General features: G+C 42.4%; 1 protein-coding gene across 6 annotated transcripts in view; it reads left to right on the top strand.

Annotated features, from left to right (window-relative positions):
- Positions 1–19,005, top strand: part of SHROOM2 (shroom family member 2) — a 123,283-nt gene that overhangs the window by 70,833 nt on the left and 33,445 nt on the right. For 2 of the 6 annotated variants that reach the window (XM_071564284.1, XM_071564111.1), the window contains 4 exons: positions 3,174–3,278; positions 5,469–5,603; positions 12,140–14,765; positions 16,679–16,782. In XM_071564284.1, the coding sequence (XP_071420385.1) occupies positions 3,174–3,278; positions 5,469–5,603; positions 12,140–14,765; positions 16,679–16,782 (2,970 nt within the window). Of the gene's footprint in view, positions 1–3,173; positions 3,279–5,468; positions 5,604–12,136; positions 14,766–16,678; positions 16,783–19,005 lie in introns of all 6 variants that reach the window. The other 4 variants (XM_071564026.1, XM_071563940.1, XM_071564197.1 and 1 more) reach the window with 4 other exon arrangements.

Raw genomic sequence — 19,005 nt, 5'->3', positions numbered from 1 at the left:
TCTGGTTATAGACAGGGTTTTAAATGACTGTAAGTAGTTTGGACGTCCTGCTGCAACTGTGAAAAAATGAACTCGGGCTATTTAAAAACAAAGTGCTGGAGAGAGTCTTTGCTGTGCTGCTATGAAGTCTTGGGTTACATTGTGGTGAATGAAGAAAGAATAGTTTTATTTTGTAGCTGCTGTTCAATGTCATACAGTGACTGCTTCCCACATTCTGGTGTTTACAGAGTGGTTTTACTTTGAAACATACTGGCTATGCTGTGAAACACTGGTCTGCAGCTTTCTGTAGAAACTGAAGTGAATGAAAACTGAATTTATTTTTAAAAAAGAATCTTTCATATCAGTAATCACTACAATGGTTTTAATTCAGAGAATTAGGGCTGATAGTATGTAACAGGAATTAAAAAAAAGAATAAATGCTTTAGGTTTTTTCTATCTTTGTAGACTCAGGTCAGTTCTGATTGAGGCTAATGACTGGTCTGTCCTTTTAAATTAGAAAAATTGGGATTACTTGTTTAAACCCAGCTTTTATTTTGGTGTGACCCCACCTTGAGTACTGCATCCAGCTCTGGTATCCCCAGCACAGGAAGGATATCAACCTGTTGGAGTGAGTCCAGAGGAGAGACACCAAGCTTTTTAGATGAATGGAACACCTCTCATATGAGGAAAGGCTAAGAAAATCGGGAATGCTCAGCCTGGAGAAGAGAAGGCTGACCTAACTGCAGTCTTCTACTATCTAAAGGGAGCCTCCAAGAAAGGTTGAGAGACACTATTTACAAGGACATGTGGTGACTGAACAAGGGGCAAGGGCTTCAAACTGAAAAAGAGTAGTTTTAGATTAGATATTAAGAAAAAATTCTTTACTCTGAGGGTGGTAAGGCACTGGAACAGGTTGCCCAGAGAAGTTGTGGATGCCCCACCCCTGTAAGTGTTCAACGCCACGTTGGCTGAAGCTCTGAACAAGCTGGTCTAGTGGAAAGTGTCCCCATCCATGGCAGGGCCATTGGAACTGGGTGATCTTTAAGGTCCCTTCCAACCCAGGTCATTCTTTCATGGTTTCCATGATTTCCTGGCACAGGTGCTAAAGATGAACAGTAGGAAGCACTGCATTTGCAAGGACTGGCATCTAATACCCACTTCTAGTTAGATGTGTCGCGGGAGCTCTGGCTGTAAGTGATTACTGCTCAGTCCTACGGCAGCAGCCACCAGCAAAAAAAACCAAAACAAAACAAAAAAAAACACCAAAAAAACCCCCAAACCAAACCAAACCGTGTGGCGTTCCGGGATCACAGGACAGTGTGGCACTCTGGCGGCCTGAGGGAGGCTTGATTAGCACGAGGAGCAATCATAGAAATAACACCAGTTCGGGAGCAGGAGCGCAGACCCCGAGTGGCGGTGACGGCCGGAGCCGTCCTGAGGCCGGCAGGGGGCGCCAGCGGGCTGTGGGGCCGGGCAGCGCCTTCCCGGGATGGGCATCCCTTGGGATGGGCATCGTGGGGGGCAGCGCCTTCCCGGGCGGGCCTTGGGATGGGCATCGTGGGGGGCAGCGCCTTCCCGGGCGGGCCTTGGGCTGGGCATCTCTTGGGATGGGCATCGTGGGGGGCAGCGCGTTCCCGGGTGGGCCTTGGGATGGGCATCTCTTGGGATGGGCATCCCGGGGTGGGGCGGGGGGGGCAGCGCCTTCCTGGCCACTCCTTGGGATGCCCCACCCCCTCCCACCCCCATAGGGCAGCATGTTCCCAGGCGGGCTTTGGTGGGGGGCTTTGGATGAAGGGGAAACAGGTTTCCTTTTCTCTTCTCCTCCCCCTCCCCCGAGGAACTCAGCAATTTCGAGGAATTACATAGGATAACGTGAAACGTGATCATAGGGATTAGTAAATTTGGGGCAGCATAAGGACAGGAAATAGCAGAGGATGGTCTTTAAAGAGAAATGAAAGGCCAGTTTTCTGTTTCAGAGCTGCCTGTGTCGTGTGAGGCTGCCGCTGCCTGCAGAGGATGTGAGCCAGCAGTGAGTTCTTTGCTGGTTCAGCAGGGGGCTGCAATGAAACAGGAACAGAGAGATTACATGCTGGGAAGAAATTCTTCGCTGTGAGGGTGGTGAGGCTCTGGGACAGGTTGCCCAGAGAAGTTATGGATGCCCCATTCCTAGGAGTGTTCAAAGCCAGCATGGATGGGGCTTTGAGAAACTTGGTCTAGTGGAAGGTGACCCTGCCCATGGTGAGGGATTTGCAACTCTGTGGTCTTTAAGGTCCCTTTCAACCCAAACCATTCTGTGGTTCTGTGAAGTAAATTGGAATTGTGTTCCACCTGCATACAGGGCCCTGGAACTGCCTGTTGCCTTTTTGCTTTGGTTACTTCAAATGCAAAAGCCTGTACGATAGGGTTACAACAAAGGTGCTGTTTGGTAGATTAGAATGAGACAAATTCTGTTGGAGAAGGTGGTGCTGGGGAAATAAAAGCCCATGTTGTTGTATCTACTGGCTTTTTATCTTTTCTCCTTTGTAATGTATCTTCAGTACTTATCAACATTTTCCTTTCAGCAACTTCTGTAAAAGCACTGGTAGAAAAACACTTTCAGTGAAATGCTTTTAATAATGCTTCCATTAATGCTAGAGGTTTTCTGGGTTGTAGGTTCAGATGATCTCATTCTGTCACTCAGAATTAATACAGAGGTATCACATTAGAATATAAATGCTCAGCTTCCAGCTTCTTTAGCTGCCTGCAAAATATTCCTGTTTTGAATCTTCTAATCTTTTCTTTCTAGTCCTTCTACCCATTTTGCTGAGGTTTGAATCAATATTTATGCTGCACTCCACTTAGAAAAAATTGTTTCTTAAAGTGCAGGATATAGTAATTGTAGTTAAACGGGGAGCATCTATCAGAAAGCATTGTTGAGAATGCACAGTAAATTAAATTTTAGTCATGTGAAGTTTGCAACAAAAGCAAGTGTTTATATGATTCCACCTTCTCGGTATCCCACCACCAGTATTTTTAGGCTGTTCAAACTATTATGTTAAAAAAAAACAAAAACAAACCCCAAACCAGTAAACCTCTAAAAATATCCGTGTGTACAAATACAAAGAATTAAACAGAATTTGTAAATTTTTGTCCACTTGACTTGCCTTATATCACAACTCAGTCCAGTCTGTTCCTCTCCTTGCTTGGCTGTTCAGGAAGATGAAAGTGGTGGTGGATATTGTAGCACAGAAAATGCCATCTGAAAATGATATTCATGTAGCGAGGAACTATCTTATGAAGATCTTGAGAAGTTCCATGAGGTACAGTACGGACTTTACATGTGCATCCCTTCTGTTCCTTCCCAGTGATTGGACTCCTCCTACAATTTGCCAAGCCCTAACCATCACAGAAACCCTCTTCCCAACCTTCTTTTCCTTATGCTCCATACGTTGCTTGTGTTGTACTAGTTTTCTAGTCTTGTGTTTCCTTAGTAGTGTATCATAGAAAAGTAATTCTCGTAATAGATAAACCCTTTTAGCCGAATTGATGCTTGGGAGGTCTGTTGAATTTGCTTCAATAGGTATTTGTGGTTTACTGAGTTGATGTCACTACCTTAGAAGTGAGCAGTGGAGAAAAAACCCAAACATTCTGTGCAGCTGAACAGTGGAATGATTTTTTTTCCCATACCTGCACACAGGCTCAGAGCATGCAAGGACCTTCTGGAGGCATGCCTGAGCAGAATCTTTTGCACTTGGTAGTATTGGGGCTTCTCCACTCTCTGAATATCATATCTTACCAAGAAGGAACAACATAGCGATGATCTGCTTCACTGTTTTCTCTTTTGTCATGCTGGGAAGAGTAGGCTTTTGTTTACGGAAACAATTACTTCTCTTTTTTAGGGACAGTAATGATGCTACACTTCACAGTGAAATTAGTTTCCCTCTATTCTCCTTTTGTAATCCTGCATGCAGAGCTTGGAAAGACAATTCATCATTGATTTCTTCAGATCTTCAAGAATGTACTGCAAAAAGCCATGCACTCAAATTTGACCTGTTTGGAAGATACTGAGTCTACGATGAGCTTTAGTTTAGGTCTCTAAATCCAGTGGCTGTCTGATAACCCAAATTTATAAAAAAGGGTAATGATTTAAAAAAAATGTAGAACTACCTTTAAAGTTCAAATTGAAAATAGGGAACATTTTCTCAGTGTAGCAAATTACTTCTGTAACTCAGACAAATTACTTAACCTTGAAGTAATAAATTTTATGAATACATAAGTGCATCAAAAACTCAAGAACTAAGGCCCTATAAGCCTTTGTTTCAGACTGACTTGGAAGGATGGGTTTTGTCAAACCTTATGCCTCACCTAAATTTTAAATTGTACTTCCTCCAGGATAAGCCAAGGAGAAGAGCAGGATGAATTACCTTCAGAGAAGTTCCTGCTTCATTCTCAGGTGACTGAGAGGGTCTAGACAAATGGCCTGTACTTGGCATCTGCTCTCTAAAACAGAAGTAGCTGGACTCCACCCAGAAGGCTTATTTAACCTCAGGGGGGAAAAAGAATGCACTTACTTCATGAGTGCTGAGAGGTGTTACAAAGAGAAGTCCTTGGAAGGAAGTGCAAGCAGTTGTTACAAATTCCTGAGCAGAAGGAAAGGGTATAGGAATATTGAGCAGTTTTTCAGAATAGTTTTTAAGGTGCAAAGCTCTAACAACTTACTGTTTTACCTCTTAGAAGGGATCTCTTCTGTTACCATGTACGTTTGAAGGTGATATCCAAGTAAATATTTGTGGAAATTACATGATCTACTGAACTGTTTTTGAGTTCTTTAAAAAACAAACCTAGAAACCCCCAAACTAAGCAACCCCCCCTGCATATCTGAGCTGCCAAACATTTCAAGAGCTGAAGCAGAACTTGGCTGGAGTTAAAATGATTAGTTATATCACTATTGCTAACTTGTATGAAACAATGTACATGGCTTTAATCCTTCCTGTCATTAACTCTTTTCTTCCCCGCTCCTCCCATATACACCTACCTACAGAAAAACCTTGCCAAAGCCCTACTGTTACAAGTTGTAAACGAGTCCTAAGTCTCAATATCAAACTATGTATTAACTATTAAAGCTCTGCATTATGTCAGGTACTTTAAAGCATGTTTATCTGTCTATGTGCTTTGTAACAAACACCCCCCACGCCCACCCCCCAATATTAAAAAATAAACAATAAAAACAAACAAGTAAAGGAAACAAAAAGCCCACAAAACCAATAAACTACCCAAGCACAGATCTTGGAGAGTACTGGCATTTCAGTGCATCTCGAGCATTTTTAAAGAAACATCAATGTCTTTTCAAAACTGGCATGCACGTAGAAAGTTTTGCTGTCATTTAGAGTCATTATACCTCTGTCCTACCTGTGAAACATTTTACTACCTGCCTGGGAGATTTTTTGCTGTGTGTCACCTTATTGAACTGTTTGCATCAAACTAGTGTGCTCTGCCTCTCTTGTTTGCAGAAGAAATGACCTAGCCTGCAGGCCGCACTCCTGGCACGCCACCAAATTCACGGAAGGTCAGCCCGAGACAGCCACGTCACACCTTTCCTCGTCGTCTAATGCCTGCGCCTCCTGGCACTCGCGCTATCATGCAAGGTGAGTCTCTGCCTGAGTTACACACATTGTGCTCCAACAGTGAGACAATAATAATGTAGGTCATGTCGCCGAGTGCTGTTTTTTAAAAACAACACGTGTGCAATTGTGTTATACATCTTTAGTATTGCCTGTGCTTTCAGTGCTTAAAGGGGGAGTGTAGAAAGTTTGATGTATAGATGAATGGATTTCAGAAACAGTATGTGATGTATGCATATGATTGAAAGGTAAGAAATTACCTTTAAAGGTAATTGCTCTGCATTTCCTTTTGGTGTCCACTCATAAAATCCTAAGGCAAAGAAACTATCAAAATTAATATTTGTAAAGTGAAATAGGAAAGGGAGAAAAAATTGAAAGATACTGTTTCAGACAATTGAAACAGCTTTTTCTAAAGGGAGCGTGTGGAATGTTTTACTGTTGGACTTTAAGGTGTTATTGGTTTGATCAGCTAAACTGTCTTTCGGTAATCTGATCTTTCCTACACCTGTGATGTTGCTTGTGTAGAGAGGGAATGAGACCGGTCATTTTCAGTCTCTGTTTAAAACACCTTTAGGTTTGTTAGGTCTCATTCCACACTAAGGGAGAAAGGCTAGCACCCATGCATTTTGAGCTGGGAAACTAAACATCTGGGTAACGTCTGTTTGTGTCTGGTTACAGGTTCTTGTTTGTTTCCTGCTCATAGGTGACATTCCTTAGCATTTCACAAGGATTTTTTTGGTTGTTCATTGTTTTTTAGGGGGAGGTGTTTGGGTTTTTTTCTTTTGTTGTTTTTTCCTTCTCAGTTCCTACTGGGCCATAGTTCCACTGAGCATTAAAGGAAACGAGTCTGGTGTGCAATCCCAGTTTTGGAAGTAGATTTCTGTTTTCTATACTTACTTCTGTAATTACTGTCATTACTTCTTGATGTTAATTTATTATTGTAGTCAAAACAGAAGAACATTAATACTTCAATATTTTATTTTTTCATCTAATTTTTACAATTGTTTTTTCATTGTTTTCTTTGGAAACTCCCTACTGTTTTTGAAATCACTTGCTATCTGCCCTTGAAGAAAGTATCAATGTTAACATGAGAAAAAAATGTTTTTAAATGTTTTCTGTAATAGTTTATAAGCAGAAGTTTTAGCAAATCCTTGGTTATCCTTGCTGCTGGTTTACACTGATTTAAAGTTTGTATTTAAATATCATATAGATGGCTTGATTTAGCTTTATAGAATTGAAGACAGTAGAAGTCCTTGTATATAGAAACAAAATTCAGAAATTCTAAAAGCTTCTATTGAGTTCCTCATTGCAATGTCATAGCTCAAGAGTATTTATGCTATTAATGAATCTTCTAACTGAGCTATAAATCAATATATGCTTCCTGCTCTTCCTGGTGGTTGTCCTTGTACCTTGTGAAAGTAAAATACTACCAGACACAGGGTGTGATTTGATAGGAGCTGGGTGCGCCTCAATACTTAGAAAAGAAAGATTGGTTCAGGACCAGTTTGAAATGAGCTTTGGCCAGGAAATTGTGGGTGTAAAGGAACAGGGGAGTGGGAACAGAGCAATCCTCTTCCCTCACATATCAGAAACAGCAGCAACTGCAGGTAGATGCATAAAAAGGGCGAATTCTTTCTCAGATGCTGCCGAAGGATTTGGGGACTGTAACACAGTCTAATAGCAGGGTTCCCAGGTCTCTGCTCTCCTGAACCTCTTGCCTGCCTGTGCTGCCCTCTTGAAAGGTGATGTATTTGGGAGATTTGTCAGCCCTGGTGTCTGTTGTCCAAGACAGTTTCAGTGGCACAGCTGGTTCCAGGCTGCAGCTGCTGGAGGGGAGCCCAGCATTTCCAGGGTGGCAGCCTAAGGATTTGGGTATTTTGGGGGTCCCAGTTGGAGAGGTGGGTTCTTTGGGCTTGCTGATCTGCAGAAAGAGGTAGGCAGCCTCAGGAATTCCCCACTTTCAAATTACAATTCACAAAACAAAGAAGCACAGAGCTCAACTGCTCGGGAGGCTCAGCAATCAGTAGCTGAAAGCATCAATATGCAAGGAGGTAATGGAAATAGCCCGAGGAGGGGATATTTCTAGGCCAAGCATCCCATCCCCTGGGCTATTTCTGGAATTCTGTATCCTTCCTTGAGCTGAGCATCTGAGATTGGTATTCACAGCCTAAAATCTCTTCTGAATGTGCCTGCCTGCATTCTCTCTGAGTGTAAAATTCTCTAAATGACTTGTAAAGCATGGAGAGTTCATTTAGGGGGAGAGGTGCTTTTGCTCTCTTTTAAGCAGGATATATGTGGATTTTTTGTGTTGATTGAGTGGGGCACAGCTGGCCAAAACAACCCCCTGAAGATTGTCCTTACTGCCTAAGTACGTGTTAGATTTAGGTATCTGCAACTTGATTTGGGGTTTTTTTTGTTGTTGTTTTTTTTTTGTTGGTTTTGGTGTTTTTTTTGAGTTGTGGGGGTTTTTTTGTTTGTTTTGCCAGCCTGATGAATTTGAACCTTTGAGAAGGTGAATGAAGTTAGGGGAAGACAGATAAACCAGAAGAGACTGTATCAGAGTATACGGGGGAGAGGGTAGCTCTGGAGTCCAGCCCTCCACATCCGGCATTATATGTAGGGAGTTTTTATCGTGTGACTTTAATTAAAAAACTGTAAGCTGTCTTGAGAGCACTAGGCTAGGTCTAGGCGCCTCTCATGCAAGGCTAGAGAGTTAAAGATTTTGGTACATTAATTTCCCTCTGTAGGTCTTGTCTTTTTCACAGAAGTCATACCATGGATGCAGACTTTTTTCCTAGCCCATCCTAAACTAAAGCCAGGCACCCTTTCTGGGAAGTGTATATATGAAGTGCCTTAAGTTGTTGAAACTTTAAACCCTGCATTTTCAATTCCAGCAGGATATACTATAATACAGGACCCAACAGGCTTTGGGGTTTTTTCTGTGCCCTTGGCTGTGCAGTTGAAGCCAACAAGCTCTTTTACTTTGTTCTTGCCTTACAAATGTGGCTGTGAGGCAAGAATGCTTTGAGAAGGCTGCTTAAACTGAGGTTTTGAAGCAGTTAGGGTCAGGTACATCCAATTTGTAATCCCTTGCAGTTGAATGTGGTCCGATTTGCTGAGATATTGTCATTTCTGTAAGGGCCCAGAAGCAGAAACTCATGCCCCAGGGTTGGGAGGGGTGGTTATTGGCCAAAGTGGCCACGGATGGTGTTTGTAGGTTATTCCTGGACTTCACCTGCCAGACTTCAACCAGCAGTGTAGATGCTTTTCTGAATCTTCTCTAAAAAAGCCATTGAGAGAAGGATACCTTGGGATGCGAGGCTGAGGCAGAGAATTGGCTTTTGGACTCTCTTCTATGTCAGGGTTCATAGGATTGCCCTGTAGTTAAGGACCACAGGAGGCCATGCTTTGCAGTAACATGCCATCAGAAATCTTCCTGTCCTTGTTTTGAAGTGTTTGTTGCATCTGCTGAGTTTCCATTTGGCATTTTCTAGCAGGGCATTAACCTCTCATGCTGATGGTCTGTACCCCACATTTGATACCAGCAGATTTACATGAGACCTGTAAATTGTAAATTGAGGCTTTTTTGCACAAGTAATCTTTATTTTAATCAATGCCAAGTATCTGGTTGAATTTTATGATCCTGAGAATATTTTCCAATCTTAACAGTTCAATGATCTCCTTAGTGCTGAAGAGAGTGGGAAAATTAGAGCAGTTCTTAGAAATACCTGTTTTACATTATTTATTGGCAAAGAAAATCCTAGTAATGGCCAAGATACTTTTTGCAGGAAACACAGTATCAGCCTAAGATGACAATTAAGACCTTTTTAGGGATTCAGCAAGACATTTTAAATGCTGAAAATAAATAAAACCAAAAATAATTCATAAGATGAGGCCATATAAATTGGTTTTGACCATGTATTTAAAAAAAAAAGTTAAAAAGCTGTAGTAATAGAGGGGGGAAAAGCAATTCTCTTGTTAGTACTGAATTCCAAGGAACTGTTGAGTTGACTTTTGCAATATTTTTGACAGAAGAAAAGATCTGTATCACTCTTTGTATTTTTTATGTGGACTACTTTCATTGCTAGCATGCACAGGATTTGATAGATGCTTAATATAATTATAGCTACAGGGAAGTGGAATAATTCTGGAATTTCTACCAAGGGGCTTTTCATGCAAGTGCAAGAATTTGAATTTGGTACATAAAAGCAGGAGTTCAAACAAGGAGATACGATGAGAATAATTGGGAAGACTGTCCTCTCAGCATCAGTGTGTTGGATTAACAGGAGATGGGTGCTGGGAGAGAGAAAAGAAATGAAAGAAAGTGGATCAAAATTCCTGACCTCAGTGCCCAGCAAGGTTATGGAACAGATCATCCTAAGTGTGATCACACAGCACCAGTAGGATGGATGGGGGAATCAGACCCAGCCAGCATGGATTTAGGAGAGGCAAGTCCTTCCTGACCAGCTTGATCTCCTTCTATGACCAGGCGACCTGCCTGATCGATGAGGCTCTGGATGTGGTCTACCTGGACTTCAACAAAGCCTTTGACACTGTCTCCCATAATATGCTCCTGGAAAAGCTGCAGCCCACGGCTCGGACAGGTCCACTCTCTGCTGGGATAAGAGCTGGCTGGATGGCCAAGCCCAGGGAGTGGTGGTGAACGGAGCTGCCTCCAGTTGGCATCTGGACACTAGTGGTGTCCCCCAGGGATCAGTGTTGAGCCCAGTCCTGCTTAACATCTTTATTGATGATCTCTGGATGAGGGGATCGAGTCCACCATTAGCAAATTTGCAGATGACACGAAGTTCAGTGGGAGCATCATTCTGCTGCAGGGTAGGAGGGCTCTGCAGAGGGACCTGGACAGGCTGAATAGATGGGCTGGTTCCAATGGGATGATGTTTAACAAAAGCAAGGGCCTGGACCTGCGCTTTTGCCACAACAACCCCATGGAGCACTACAGGCTGGGCACAGAGTGGCTGGAGAGCAGCCAGGCAGAACAGGACCTGGGGGTTTGGATTGACAGCAGGCTGAACATGAGCCAGCATGTGCCCAGGTAGCCAAGAAGGCCAATGGCATCCTGGCCTGTATCAGGAATAGTCTGGTCAGCAGGACCAGGGAAGTGATTCTGCCCCTGTACTCAGCACTGGTGAGGCTGTACCTTGAGTACTGTGTCTAGTTCTGGGCCCCTCAGTTTAAGGTTTTTGAGGTGCTGAAGCAGGTTCAAAGATGGGCAATGAGTCTGGTGAAGGGTGTGGAGCACAAGTCCCATGAGGAGTCGCTGAGGGGCCTGTGGTTTTTTAGCCTTGAAAGGAGAGGAAGCCTCACTGCTCTCTACAACTACCTGAAAGGAGGTTGTAGTGAGGTGGGGGTTGGTCTATTCTTCCAAGCAACCAGCAGTAGGACAAGAGGGCACAGTCTTAAGCTGTGCCAGAGGAGGTTTAAACTAGACATTAGGAAGAAATTCTTTACAGAGAGAGTGATCAAACATTGGAATGGGCTGCCCAGTTAGGTGGTGGATTCATCGTCCCTGGATGTATTGAAGATGAGACTGGATGTGGCACTGAGTAGGCAAGCTGGTTTTAGGTCAAAGGTTGGACTTGATGATCTCAGAGGTCTTTTCCAATCTAGCTGATTCTGTGAAAGCTGGTTGGATAGGAAAGTAAAAGAAGCAGCAAGATTTTGGAATAGTGTCCTTGGCAAAAGACCTAGAGAAAGTACAGTGTCAAAGATGTTGTTTCTCTAAAGGAAAGAGTGGCAGGGAGAAACTGGTAGCAGTAAAGATTCTTGAAGGAAGGTCAGAAGTTGAAGGCTGGCCATGCAGAACTTAGTTGCTCTGGCATCTCCTCCTGAAGTTTTCCTCTCAGTGTTGTGGAACTGGGTGGAATTGAATGATACTGTTATAAGGGTGTCAGTCTGAGAGGGATTTGAAACCACACTGATCAGGTACGTGTGCAGGCTCACAACTAAAGTGGTGGCATTTGAGACAAATGTATTTAGTGAACCTCTGCTTAAAAGTATCAAATGAACAGGCAGATTTGGATATAATTTTATGGGAATAACTTTATGATAAGGGAATAACTTTATGGGCTGAAGACGTTTAGAGTGACATTACAGAGATGAAGAGGGAACTACATTAATAGCTGGAAGAATCTGGGTGCCTGGAAAATAAGCTGAAAAATAGGTTACTGTTTGTTCTGGGAAAGAGGGAGTTCATGGAGCTCAAACTACTTTTTTTAAAAAAGCAAAATCAGCAAAATCAACAAGTTGCAGAAGGAGAGGGGAACCTTCAAAGTGTTAAATTCACATTACCTACTGAACTTACATAGGAAAGTTGAGTTAGTTACTAAGGTTTCAAGCTTTGAGTCAGTGGCAGAGTGTAAAGGTGAAGCCCTGACTTTGTGTTCAAACTTTCAATTTTATTAGGTTGTTTGTTGTTAACTGCTGTGCAGGTGGATCTTAACCAATGTTATTAAAAGGGGTGGCTATATATTTGTTATGTTGTGGCATTTTTTGACTCATTTATTTATTCAGACACTTTTTTTTGTTTCCTACAGTAGCTGTTCTTCTCATGACCTGTCGAACTCGTGGGAGCAGTCAAGTCTATATCGAACTTCTGACCAATTCAGCTCTTTGGGAAGTATGGACAGCTGGGACCACACTCCACAAGTAACCCAGTATGGAAGACTTTCTTCTGCAAGGTCTAATAGTAGCATTGATCACCTAGGGAGCCAAAGCAAGCGGGATTCAGCCTATGGGTCTTTCTCCACAAGTTCTAGCACTCCTGACCACACCCTGTCCAATGCAGACACTTCTTCAACAGAGAACATGCTATACAAAGTGGGCCACTGGGAGACTGCTAAGCATGGAAGCAAGTCTGGCCAGTTTTTGAATGACAGCTGTGGAACAGAGGACAAACCTGGGTATTTGCCAGCTCCCGTCCAATATGAGAATAACAAAAGTCCTAGAATAGAGGAACATCCAGATAGCAAGCTCACTAGCTCTGGAAGATCCAGTTTTGGACCTGTCTGGCATGTTCCTGATAAGAAGAAGTCTTCATCTCCTCCCCCACCACCTCCACCTCTTCGTAGTGACAGCTTTGCTGCTACCAAAGGCCATGAGAAAGCCCATGGCCCTGTGTACTCAGAGGGTGCCAGCACGCAGCACTTTACAGCCCTGAACCGATCTCAGCCCAGGAATGACTGGAGCTTGGAAACTGTGGAGCAGCAGAGGCGGCTCTCCAGAGCATGTGACAAGAGAATCAGCAGCTCAAATTATAAATCTGATCTCAGTTCAGAGCATGCTTTTTCTTCAACTGGTGAAAGGTACAATAGTAATGCAGGAAGTGTGAACAGGCTGCAGTCATCCTTGTCCAGCACCGACGTTCGGTTTGCACAGCCTGCTTACAGTTACCACCACCAGCACCAGTACAGCGATGAAAGCACTTTTTTTCACAGTGCAAGAGTCTTAGCTGCACCTAAAGATCAACAACATTATCTGTCCTACAGTAGCATTCAGGAGTTATCTACAGATCATTTTCATGGCTACAGTCCTAACCAAGCCAGTCTACTCAACACTTGCTCTTTGAACAGTGCTGCTGAACAGAAGGTGGACAACACTGGACAAAGTCGATATTATTGTGTGACAGCAAAACAGCCTGCTCAGGGAAGCTCAAAGCCACTACAACTCAAGGATGACAGCTGGAAACCTGCAGTGGGGACTGATGTATTGCTTGGACCTCACGAAAATCCTGCAGTTATCACAATGGCCCAAACCCCCAAATATTATCTACCTCAACAATCTATTGAATCTTCACTGAAGAGGTGTGAGAACAGTAGTCATTACCTAGTGGACAGAGAGTGGGATGTAGTCGGAGAAGCTAAAAAGCCCAATCATACTGAAAAGTCTGGACAAAAGAAAAACTCTGAGAGCAGCTCTGAGGAAAGTGAAACCAGGCATGGTCAGCAGGAGTATGTAAAGGGTTGTGTCCTTACCACTGAAAACAGATCAGCTCAGAAAGATTTTAGGTGGGGGAAAGATGAGAGTAGCAAGATTTCTCCTCAGAAGACCCCAATGTTGCACTCTTTAGCTCAGGAAGGGAAAAAGCAGTCTGGCCACAACCCTGAAGTGGGAACAGAGCGACAGGCCCCATTTGACACTCACTTGTCTAAACAGGCACGAAGGAGTGATCGTTTTGCAACAACCCTGAGAAATGAGATCCAAATGAGAAGAGCAAAGCTGCAGAAAAGTAGAAGTACTGCAACATTAGTAGGGTCATCTGAAGCAGAGGAGTGCAATGAGACCTGGAAACCAGATTCAGCAGAGAATGCCACCACCTCCCCAGACACAAACTTTACCAGCACCTACAAAGATCACCTCAAGGAAGCACAGGCCAGGGTTCTGAGAGCGACGTCCTTCAAACGCCGGGACTTGGAGCCCAGCCCTGCTGAATATCTCCCCAGGTCACCTGAGCAGAATACTGGTAGTTACAGCTCTTCATTATTGACTTTGGTTTCTGAAGATGTATCTGGATTTTTCGAGGCTACACAAGGTAAACCAAACCCTACAGGGAGTGGCACTCATCAAGTTTCTCGCATTGGAGCCAGGAAGAGATTCACAACAGAGCAAAAACTGAAGTCTTACTCTGAACCAGAGAAGATGAATGAGGTGGGTATGTCAGAGGATGAGTGTCATGCTCATTGCCGTCCAAATATATCAGAAGCAGCCCTGGGCTCATTTGCAGATAGGTGGAAATTTTTTGAAGAAACAAGTAAACCTGCATCTAGAAAATCATCACAGAAACCAGTTCCCCATGGTCTAGCAGAGGGACAGCCTGAGAGGAAAGCTCACGGTGGACAAGTGGGAGAGGAGTTGTGGTATGAGAGAAGGGGTTGGGTGGCCTCTGTTGGACTTGAAACTGCTCATGCTTCAAAAGATAGCATGCACCATAGTAGCAGCAATAAGGCTGCTGATAGGATTGTGAAGTCTGCACAGCCACAGCGCCTGGGAACCTTTGCAGAGTATGAGGCATCATGGAAGGAGCAGAGGAAGCCAATAGAGCCAAGGAGCTCTGGAAGGTACCATTCAGCTGATAATATCCTTGATGCAGGCCATGAACAACATGGGAAATCCCAATACACCCATGAGAGGTCTAGATCATCCCCTTCCACTGATTTCTACAAACAGGTACAAGTGTCTTTTGCATTATTCTCTAAATTGCCCAAGGTGGTGGGGAACAGAAGAGGAGTGGAAAGGGAAAGAAATTTTTAAAGAAAATTTCCAATTTAGGAACACAATATAATACCATATTTGCCTTTTGAGAGAGGTAGCTCTCATATGTAAAATGAGGAAAATTAAAATTTTTACTGCACAAGAGCAATTGGATCAAGTAATTTCTTGTGTGTTTGTAGCCAGATGGAAAAAACAATGAGGTTGATTTGACAATATCCTCTTTTCTTACAGTAGAGATCTAGGAGGATCAGAGCAATCTTCACACAGTTATTTTTTCATTGGTGTGGCTGTCTTCCCCATTTTAAGTTTTTCAAATCTCTGACACTATAAAGAAAAATGTTGCAAGGGGAAGTAATGTGTACTTTTGTCTAATTTATTAATGGTCTAATAGTTTTCATGGATTTCCTCTTCTAAACTTGCTTGCTGCAAAAGTTGCATAGGACAAACTTCTGCCTAATAAAATTTAGAGATTACAAATATACCTGTTAAGTTCCACTACAGCAACAAATGTAACTGCTTAGAGTGTTGCTTTATGTTAGTTTGCTTGATTTAAGATGTATATGTTTATTCCTTAGAGATGCCAAATATCTGTTCAACTTGCAAGTAAATATTAAGTTAATTTTTAACTGAGCAGGCCAGGGAATGGTTGCCAGGTGGCACTGCAAGTAAACAGAGAAACTAAGTCTCTTTAGTTCTCTGTTAAAAAACTGTTCAAGCTGCTACAAGATTGTACGTAGAAGGACTCATAATGCGTTCAACTTGTGTTGGACTTTGCCTTATGGAAGAAAAGATTGGAAGCAATGCTGTTGTCTATATTCTATATTATTTTTTCCTTATTTTTTTCCCCTTGCTTTTTAAAAGCATTGCATACATGCATACACATGTCACCTCTGTGTGTGTAGACATGGACTAGAATGAAAATAGCTCAAAAAGAAACAAAAATGTTGATCCCTAAAAGTTGTGCACTGTCTTTCTGTAGGTTTTTTGTTCCCTGAAGTTTTGCACAAGTTATTTTTTTAAGTCTATGTGTAGACTTAAATATGCAGATAATTTGCTAGGGTAAAGATTCCAAGCACTGAAAATATTCACCTGGAAGTTATTTTGAAAATTAAATCCACTAAATTATTAAATAATTGCCTACTCAGCAGAAAAATCATATCATCTACTCCCTGTATGCATTTCTGGTTTATTAGTCAGTGCCTTTAAGTTCAGTATAGGCCTCCTGGGGCAAAACGCAGACACCTGTTTAGGCACCTGGAAAATATGGTGATAAGTGCATTGGAGGTGCTTACAACAGATTGAAGTAAATAAAGATGTTGTTTTGCATATATGATTCAGATTATTCCATTGCTAATGCACAATTAAATTTCCTGTAGGTTCAGTGTTTGTAATGCAAAGCTATGCTTTGGGTGGGGTTGTTTGAAGACAGTGAGATAATAACATTCTGGAACAGCAATGTTGTGTGTTTTACTGAGAAACTAAAGTACAAGCACGGGGATTCAAAAGCTGGTGTGTACTTGCATCTTCTAAAATGTGAGCAACTCTTCTGTAATTTCTTTGCCTCACTTTTTTTTTTTTTGTCTTTGCCAAATGGAAATTGCAAAACTTTGTGTAAATGTTCAGCTCTTCTATAGCTCAGCAAAGCAGAGCAGCAACGCGAGCACAGCCAGGTCGGGAGTGCTGTGCAAGAGGTCACAGAGCATACTGTACTGCTTAAAACCAAACAGGCTTCAAACATGCTATGCTGTTGACTTCATGTATATTCAGACAGAGCAAACCCACAAATAAGAGGTTCCATAATCACAGATTTTTTGGGAGTCTGAAACATGATGACTTGGTCTCTTACTTGTACTATAAACCACTTTTAGGAAGTCTCAGTTGAAGTAAGGAGACAAGCAGAGGACTTAAAGGAAGATGGGGAGTGTATTTTCTCTAAAGTCAACAAACTGGATGAAAGGAACTGCACTGTAAGGTAAATATTTCTTAATTTTTGTCTTTAAAAGTTTTCTTTTTGACAACTCTGATCTGATCTTTTCCTGACTCAAACTGGAAGTTTTGCTATGATGATTTCAGAGTTCCTGCAATGTCTTTTTTCCTTGTTTCTCTCCTTCACACACTTCAATGTGTATGACAGAACCAATGTTGGGACTGAAATTTATGGGGACTGTAGTGTGATCTTGAAGAAATTGTTGAGTGTTGAGCATATTACAGTTTGTTTGGAGGCAGATGATTCTTATTTGTGCACATGAAATGATAGTTACAGGTCTTTTTGGGGACGAGTGGGCAACTTGGGGTTTCCCAAAAGAGCTTGTCAGTGTTATCCTTGGTCAAGACAGCATGGGACAGGAACACAGTAATGCTGTAAATTGGATTTTTATTGCACCTTTACAGAATGCAGTATATGAATAGAAGCCACTAAAATTTGTTTGATGAGTTCCAATTTTCTTTGTTAATTTGTCTTTAATTAAAACTGTACAGTGTTTTCAGACCCTTTTCAAATGTACAGCTGTATGTACAATGTAGTTAAATCCCTTAAATGTGTAGCAGGCAGGGGGCTGCCCTCCTCCTGGCCCGTGGTGGTGTACGCAGTGATTTCAGCGGTCACTGATCCTGCGGCTGCTGAGCTGAGCTGAGCTTGTGCACGGTGCTGCTGTCACCGGGTCTGACAGCTCCGGGTTTTGTAACAAAAGGAACACATGTATCACAAAAAGGACTTCCTGTGGGCTTTCCTTGGTTCTGTAAGTGGCATTAATCTCTCAAGGGGAGAGAAAATTATGAGCTGTAGCAAAGACATACTCTTGCGATTGTAAAATCTTGTAAAGAATCAGTATTTATTTGTGCGTTTATACAATTGTGTTTTGGCTCAGCTGAAGAGACCATCTGCTATTTTTCTAATTTTTTGCGGCCCTTTGTACTTACCGTAGTGATTTCACAACGAATAGCCCAGGAGGGTGTGAATGTGTGCGCACGCGTGAGGGATGATGTGCTGGAGGGAGAGGAAGGTGGAGAAGGGAGAGGGGGAGGTGGCAGCACAAGCAGCCGGGAGCAGACAAGCCGCTGTAGGCAGGCAGCATCTCTGGGCAAGTGAAATGATTTCCCTCCACCAGTGCTGAAGCCGAGTCACAAAAGCATGTGAATAATACTCCTACGCCAGCATTTTAGCAGTGTTTGTGCAGCACAATTCTTGCTTTATAATCACGGAATCCATGAAAATCACATGACTGGGCACCAGCTGCAGTAACTTTTCTTTTAAGCTGGAGCCTATTCTGACATACTAGTTCAGACATAGTATTTGGCCATTTTACCGCAGTACAGCAGGTTTTGTGAAATGGTCTCTTGCAATCTGAACACTGATATGCAGAGGGTTTGATATGCCTTCTGTATTCAAATAGCTAACTAAATAAAATCCCTGATTTGGGCTTTTAATTCCTGTGTTGTGAACTACCACTGCATGATGATGAATGTCTGCCTATGGGAAAGAATATGTATTTTCATGTGCTCTTTTTTTTTAACAAGGCATTCTTGTGCTTAAAAGGAACTGGACTCATGATAACATGAACTGATTTTATGATTTTTGAGCTGCCCTAAGGCATTTAGTTTTCTATATTTAAAAGCTAGCAGTTTGCAAATGGCTAGCAAATCTACCTAATTCATGGTATATTCTAGAACTTGAATAGTAACCAAGCCTAAGGTACTCTCTGTGGTCATATTTAGTACTTTCTTTTAAAATCTGAGTTTGGATTAATTGCTGGCAGCTGTTATTTTGTGCTACTGAGGCCTGTGTGCTATGGTTGCCTTCGTACTACCAGAGCCAGTGTGACCAGACTGGACACAGCACTGGCCCTTCAGCATTTGTGGGGATTAAATGTGCAGGGGTTGAGTTGAAGATAATTTGTGAACCTCTTTCATCTTTGAGGTCTGTTTTTCCCCTCTGAGGTTACTGAGCACTTTCCATTGAATTCAGGTTTTTTCATCTCCCTTTTAAGAGGAGCTGCAATGTGTTCTTCTGAACTGCATCATTTAATAATTTGGGATATTACTTTTATAGGAAGAGAAAGACCTGGTCCATAGCAGCCATTATCATCTTCCATTCAAGAACCAAACCACTCTTGTTATGAACTTGAAGGGAGACAAACAGTCATGTGATATGAAATGAGTGTTTTTATACTGAGGTTTCATGTGATTCTACATGTGC

The sequence above is a fragment of the Pithys albifrons genome, chromosome 1 (assembly GCF_047495875.1).
Source record: "Pithys albifrons albifrons isolate INPA30051 chromosome 1, PitAlb_v1, whole genome shotgun sequence".
NCBI lineage: Eukaryota > Metazoa > Chordata > Aves > Passeriformes > Thamnophilidae > Pithys > Pithys albifrons.
The sequence above is the reverse complement of the archived record's forward strand: the minus strand, read 5'-3'. Positions and strand labels throughout refer to the sequence as shown.